Source organism: Brassica oleracea, chromosome C6 (assembly GCF_000695525.1).
Source record: "Brassica oleracea var. oleracea cultivar TO1000 chromosome C6, BOL, whole genome shotgun sequence".
NCBI lineage: Eukaryota > Viridiplantae > Streptophyta > Magnoliopsida > Brassicales > Brassicaceae > Brassica > Brassica oleracea.
The window spans coordinates 2,091,615-2,098,885 of NC_027753.1; the positions used below are offsets into that span (position 1 = coordinate 2,091,615).

General features: G+C 30.5%; 1 protein-coding gene across 1 annotated transcript; it reads right to left on the reverse strand.

Annotated features, from left to right (window-relative positions):
* Window positions 1–2,090: 2,090 nt before the first annotated feature.
* Window positions 2,091–4,730, reverse strand: LOC106298400 (hexokinase-like 1 protein). Its single transcript, XM_013734515.1, has 9 exons — window positions 4,329–4,730; window positions 3,989–4,139; window positions 3,719–3,904; window positions 3,572–3,646; window positions 3,338–3,490; window positions 3,164–3,259; window positions 2,924–3,054; window positions 2,647–2,728; window positions 2,091–2,562 (listed from the first exon to the last, which is right to left on the reverse strand). The coding sequence occupies exons 1-9, from the start codon at window positions 4,616–4,618 to the stop codon at window positions 2,236–2,238; spliced, it is 1,491 nt and encodes a 496-aa protein (XP_013589969.1). The 5' UTR covers window positions 4,619–4,730; the 3' UTR covers window positions 2,091–2,235.
* Window positions 4,731–7,271: the final 2,541 nt, after the last annotated feature.

A 7,271-nucleotide genomic window follows, 5' to 3' on the forward strand; every position in this document is an offset into this window, starting at 1 on the left:
CATAATAAGTGTTATTATTATTAATTATGTTATACATTATACATCTATCAACATTTATATAGATGTGGTTTTAACAAACATGTATTGATAAATATATAATATTTTTAATATATATATATATATATATATACTGTATTGATGAATTTTTCATGCGTGGTTTTTTAATTTGGACAATTCTTTAAAATTTTATCAAATTTTACATGAATTAATTATAATATTTATCTTTTTAATTGAATACAATAAATATTTTTAAGAAAGTTCTTAAAAAATCTTTTAAAATATTTTCGGAATCAGTTTAAATTTTATATCCAAAAGTAATTAATTTTAATTTTAGTTATCATAAACTATAATTAGAAATTAAAAGTTATTTTAGTTTTGATTTATATATGAAAATTTAAAATTATATAAAGTATTATAATTATATATTCACTGATAATAACAATTTAAACTGATTAATTTCAAAAATAAAATTTACAAAGATTTTGTTAGAAATATTCATTTCTATTTCAAATTAAAAGAAGATATTTTACTCAACTTAGTGTATTTCTCAAATATGATATTTACTACAAACATATTTTGAAGTACAATGTATTATAATTTTTCTTTAAAAGAAATTCTTTACAGTATCTCAAAAAAATATATTTTTTGCTATATAGATCCAATTTAATTTGCTTTCATATAAATTTAAAATAAAAAAGTATGTAAAGTAATATTGTTACATAATAAAGTTTCTAAAATAATTTTTGTTACATAAATATAAAATTTATAGTAATAATATATAAGCTGCGTAAACATAACTATTATAGAATTACATAATATATAACACTAAATTACATTAAGTTATTGGTAATTTTTTTATATAAACTAAAATATTTTAATATATAAATAAAAAAATCTGCACGATTGTGCGGGTCAAGATCTAGTATAAACATTAAAAGATGAGCATAAAATATATTTCAATATGACAAAAAAATAACATAGTAATTAATATAAACATTAAAAGATGAGCATAAAAAACGTGTTTGACTTGTTATTGATTTGATTGGCTTGGTGCACTTTTATATCTTTTTGTGTTTTATTCTATTTTTATTTTTCGGATTAGGTTCGGTTTAGATATTAAAAATTTGGATATTTTGTCTAGGGCCTAGGTATAAAGTAGCTGACAACTCGCATATGCACATTCGTTATTAAAATTTAAAACATATCAAAAGTTTAGTAGCAAACAAATTCTTATTCATAAAATAAGTGTCGCACAATATATCCAAAAAATCACAAAATTTATAATTAAAAAAATCCATTTTTAATGTTTTCAAAAACTGAAATATCAAGTAAAATCCACTCACCGACCCATATCCAGTAATATATAATACAAGCTTTGTCACAACATAAGTGTGGGGTTTTTGATGAGCAAATGCTACATGGCAGAATCCTGGTACTTGTGTGGAACACGGAGTTTGGCTCCACCGCCCTTTTCTCAACCGCCTTCGACTCTGTCTCTGGAGGAGAGAAACTTTCGGCGATGTTTTTTAACACCACGATTAGCCTAGTTCTTGTCCTCCGTATCAAGAATCTTCCGCTCCAACCAAGACCAATAATCATAGGGACCATGATCCACCGAGAGTTAAACCGAAGGAAGTTAAGATCGGATGAAGGCAAGATTCTTTTCGGACTGTTTCCAAAATACGGACTCTCCTGAATCCATTTCAAGAGGACCTAAGATATCCATCACACACACAATTTTTAGCAGAGAAGCTTTTTATCTTTAAACCAAACATGGCTAATCTACGATCGATAGTCTTGATTCCCTTTTAAAAAGAGATTAAGTTGATACAGAACAGAGTTTCCGCTCAACAAGTCGACGAGATTGATATGGAGAACAGCGAAAGGTTAAGCTACAAACACAAAAAAGTACTGTTAAACCATTACCATTAGGCAACTCTGCTTCTAGGAAAAGAAAAGCCATTGACACATTTATCACTCATTAACCACAGCATATAAAGTTTTTTTGTTCTTCTTTTTGTTTAAAACCACATCATATAAAGTTAAGTTCGATTAGTTTTAAATTAAACACGTTTAAGTGGCAATGTGGCATAGAATAAAGAGCTCGAAATGACAACTTTTATATATTAGAGATGACATAATGCGTGTTTTACTCATGAAGTTAAAAAGAGATTTAAAAAAAAAAGAGCAGCAGTATCGCACCAAGTATTTTATCATGAAGTAGAAGTTCATGCACTAATAAATGGAGTTAGTAGCGGCCAAAAGAGCAGCACCAAGCCCAGACACATCTTTGGTATGTTTAATCTGAACGTGACATGCAAGTTCATCACCAAGAAGCTCAACTAGTGCATCTTGCATATACTGTCGATACTGCGGGTACTTCTCGTAGAGTGCGCCGTCCATAGCCACAACGGTTCTTTGACCTGAAGCCAGTCTTTTTGTCTCTCTCTCAATCCTCTCCAGAATTGCCACTATACCAGCTCCTGCTAGACGTCCTCCGCGTTTCACTACCGTGTCACACACTTCCACCACTCTCCTCCTCTCCTTCAGATCCGCCTTTACCTGTTTCCAATATCTTGATTGAGTCAATAAATTGATCCAATCTATAGATGTGATTCTATTTTTTTGTATATATTAACAACTTACCTCAAAAATGTTGTATAGGATCGATCCAACACTTGAAAGATCATCTGTATCGTCCTCTTGCATTTTGCATAGATCCTGGCTCCTATTACAGAATCCATATACCAATTCTAATAAATAAAACTACCAGTAAAATCAACAGCTAGTCTAAGATAGACACAATTTTAGAGTACTGAATCTAGGGATGAATATATAAGCCAAACTAAACCAAAGCTTGAACCGGAATGTTTATATAGAAATGTGTTTACTAGGAGAAAGATAGTGAGAGAGATGGAAGTACTTGAGTGTCAAAGGAGTTGCTAGTTTGGCAGGAACGGATTGTCCGAACAAGTCACTAGTTTGACACATATGGAGCAAAACTCTCCTCACAATTTCACCAAGGTACATCCCCGAGATCATCTTCTCATATAACTTCATCCACACAAAAAATGAACAACTATAAGAATTGGTGATACCATTCACTAACAAAACAAAACAAAACAAAACAAAAACATAATGTTGCATGAGAAAGATCTACTACATGTTCACCAGGATTTAAGCTATCCTTATCCATCTCTTGGTCAAAAATGGTTCGTGGAAGACACTTAGAGAAACCTCCCCACTCTGTGTTTATGATCTAATTCAAAATCAAAAATAGTATAAGCAGGGGAACAAAACAAAACTACGTACACATAAAAATCAATATCAATGATACCGTTGTTCCAGAAGAAGATTGGTTTTGGAGTTTAGGAATTGCATGCTTCTGCTCAACATAACAAGCATTGGTCCCAGTGCCAAGAATCACACCGGCCATCACATCTTTGTCCCAATACCTTGCTCCAGCTAATGTTCCCACTCCATCATTTACCTTTACACATCAACAAGGTTACTATACCCACAAGACAAGAGTTATCCATCTATTAATTTTAAGAGCAAAAAGGAGACATACAAGAGCAGAAACTCGCATATCAAGTCCATGTGCTTCCATAGCTTCATTTAAACATGCAACCACGTTTTTACCTTCCTGCAAACAACATTTTTAACTAAAATTTAGAACCACATAATAAAAACATGGTAAACAGAAACATGAACTCACCATTCCAGACACATTAAAGCCTTTAGTCCACTTGGTAAGTGTTCCTGAATCAATGGAGGTTTGATTCACAGGGAAGGAGAAAGTAAACCCAATCTCCCTTTTCCTCCCGTGTTCCAACCGAAACCGCCCTGGCTCCTCCATTGCCACGAAATCTGCGAGCTTTGAAGCGATGAACCCGAAGAGTTCCTGAAAAAACATTCATTACAGAACCTCATTGATTAGTAACACTCATTAATGGAAAAAAAGAAAAGAATATGAGTCATTCATTACCTCACTTGTACCAATCATAAGCTTCTGAGGAATAGATAGTTGCTCAGATTTGGTAGCTACGACACGTTCTTCCTCTCCTCCTAACTGTACGCTACGCACCCGAAAGTTTGTTCCACCTAAATCCAATGCATAGAACAAACCTTCCTCCTTTCTACAATCCATTAATCAAGTTCTCTTGGTGAGTCTAAGGTGTATCTAGTTCGTTTCAGAGTAAAAAAAATCAAAACGATCCTAAGAAGATCAAACTAAAACTTGTTTGTAAGAAGTCAAACGTTTTTAATCATGTTTAGATCACAAAGCATAATGAAATGATTAAGAGGGAAATAAATAGGAGAATTACCCAGAAGGCAAAGCATCCACATAAGTCAAGATCATCTCGAGATCTCCTCCTCCATGGACAGCTAGACCGGCTTGCATGTCATCAGCAATGGCGTCGGCTACGACGCGTAAGAACGTTGTAGGGGTGGCACAGTTCTTCTGAAACTTGGTCAGAACAGGACATGTTGAAGTGGACTCAGATCGGACGGCGGACATTACAGTTTGTTTGGAGCAACGGGGTGGTGAGAAGGTGAAAGATCTAACGGTTGGGGTAATAACAAGAGGGGAAGCAGCAAAGGTGAAGAGTGACATTGTCTAAGTTTTGTTTCTGGTTTTGTAAAGGAAAACAATTTAGAAGTCAACTACTACTCTTTGTTGTCTAGTTGCTCCTTTGTTTGATTATTTCTCTCATGTCGGCTTTAATTAGTTAGGACTTAGGGGGGAATGAGTGGTTTTATGACTAGTGGTTTGAGACCGCTCTCATAAAACAATGGGCTTTCAACTAAACTTTGCTATTATTATTTCTTTTCAAATCCAATCCTGCTTTCATTTTTTGTGTGTTTTGATTAGGAGAAATAAAAGTTGTCGCTTGTGGCAAAGTATTCTCCGTTACCCCCGACGGTGGTTACCTATTATTGGTTGACCTTTCGTGTTTCGGATAGCTTAGGCTAGCAAATATAAAGGCTAAAAGGGAAGTGGATAATAAATGGTTCTCTAATTCCCCATTCAACTAAATTGTTAACCTTGTTACATTAAGCGGAGAGAAGACACAATGAACATCAAAGCATTTCTTTCTTATGAACAAAATTAAAGAAACACTAGTGGAAAAAAATTTATTTGGTTATGGGGGTGTTCTAAGTGCAGTCCTTGTATTATATATTATTTATTTTAAATTCAATAAAAAAGCTAATATGTACTATATATTCAATTAGAAACTAAGATTCAACTAATACATGTTTTCTTATTTAAATAGATTCATTATCTAAACTTTTTGGTCATTCTTTAAACTAATAAAGAAAACTAAATGGCATATTTTATACTTTTATGAAAACACCTCTTATATTTTAAATTTATTTATAATTTATTATATATTTATGATTTTAAAGATCTCTTATACTTATTTTTTAATTATAATTTTTAAAATTGATGCCTTATTTAATATTAAAACTCCAAAATATTAAACTATTGTACCAAAAAGATAAACTTATTTCAAATTATCCAAATTTAGATATATATTTAATTTTAAGCTTAAAATAATTATATATATATATATATGTTTAAATTAATTTTTATTATATTCTGAATAATATTATTGTATTTAGAAATATTTTATAAAGGAACTATTTTAATTATTAAAAATAAATAATATTGTAAACTATTTTAATTTGTACAATAATTTTTTCTGCTTTTTATCTACTTTCACTATTCAAACATATGTTTTAGACCAGTAAATTGGCTTTATCCACACTTGTTCCACTCGATACGCTTAACCCGCAACCCATGTTCTAAAACGCGGACAAATCGGCCGTTTAATCGGCGCTTAAACGTTACTCGACTGTGCACCGTGGCGGATTGGACCAATTCGCCCTAAAACTCGGATCTTTCAAAAAAAAAAAAATTAAGAACATTTTCAGGTTATAATCATAGTTATGGTTAAAATCTCATTACAATTGAACAAAACCATAAGAAAAGAGGTTGAAATCGTGAAAAAAATGGTGAGATTCGAAATTTAAGGTTTGCAGGTTAAAATTGGGGAAGATGAAGAAGAGGGTATTTGTGTAATTACGTACTCATTAAAGACAAAAATGAAAAAATGAAGCAAAACAACCATTTTGGGGCTCGAACCCACGACCTCCAAAGCTTGGATAGGCATACTAACCACTAGACTACGTTACACTCACTGAGTTCTTTTACGGATACTAATATATATATATATATATATATATATATATATAAACCATTATAATTAATCCCCGATTAATCTCTGATTTTTTTTAACTCGCTAGGCCCGGATCGGCCGCACGCGTTATGCGTAGCGCGTTCCCGAACAGGCCCGCAACCGTTGATCCATTTTTTCCATTCGGAGCCTTTAGATGGACAAACCTAAAATTTGTGTATCAATTAATGAGGAGATATTAATAATTAAATATCTAAGGGTTTTTTTATTCCCATTAAATAAGGGTTAATGGGCATAAACATTTTATAATTACTTATTAATATATATATTATTAATTAAAAGACTATAAATGATAAATTATTATTTATGTTTTCATTTGAAAACCCTTATGTATTATAAATTTTCTGAAAATTTCTTTATACACAATATTTATTATATAAAAATAAATCTTGAAATCACTCAATATTCTCTTTTCAATTATGTAAACATTATGTAAAATTAAGAATTTTACTTGATTAATATTTAGTTTTGTGTTTTCTATTTTTAATAATAAAAGATTTTTTCATATAACAATACAATATGTATAGGAATTATCTTCTCTAGAAAAAATATAGGATTTATCTTTCTATTTTAAAATATATTTTTATATTTTCAATAGTCTTCTTATTATTAATTTTAATCACTTATCTTATCAAAAAGAATTTCAATTCAAATTTTTATTTTTTTAACTAATTTATACATTTGTATTCATAAAGGGTATCTATCTATATATCCTCTATAAATTATTTGTAAAGTGATTTTGACACATTTGTTCTCTAAAATCATTTGAGTAAATAAATGTGATATGACATACTAGAAATGATCACATGGTTTATGTTTAAATATGAGATAAGTTACATGTTTGCCACTTTGTTGGTACTATTATTCATGTTTACCACCACTAAAAAACCATTTTCAAAAATATCTTCTTCATTAAAAGGAAAAAAACTTTTATATTTTTGTTCTCTATATATACAATAAATAATTAATTAAATAAATAAAACATAAAAATTTATGTTTTCAAATTAT

Bases quoted from the DNA above. Each gene is read 5' to 3' on its own strand.
- LOC106298400 (XM_013734515.1), bottom strand. From the start codon at position 4,618: ATGTCACTCTTCACCTTTGCTGCTTCCCCTCTTGTTATTACCCCAACC. The intron at 3,647-3,718 runs GTGAGTTCATGT...TGTTGTTTGCAG, and splicing joins GCTTTAATGTGTCTGGAATG to GAAGGTAAAAACGTGGTTGC. The intron at 3,260-3,337 runs GTATCATTGATA...ATTTTGAATTAG, and splicing joins AATCTTCTTCTGGAACAACG to ATCATAAACACAGAGTGGGG.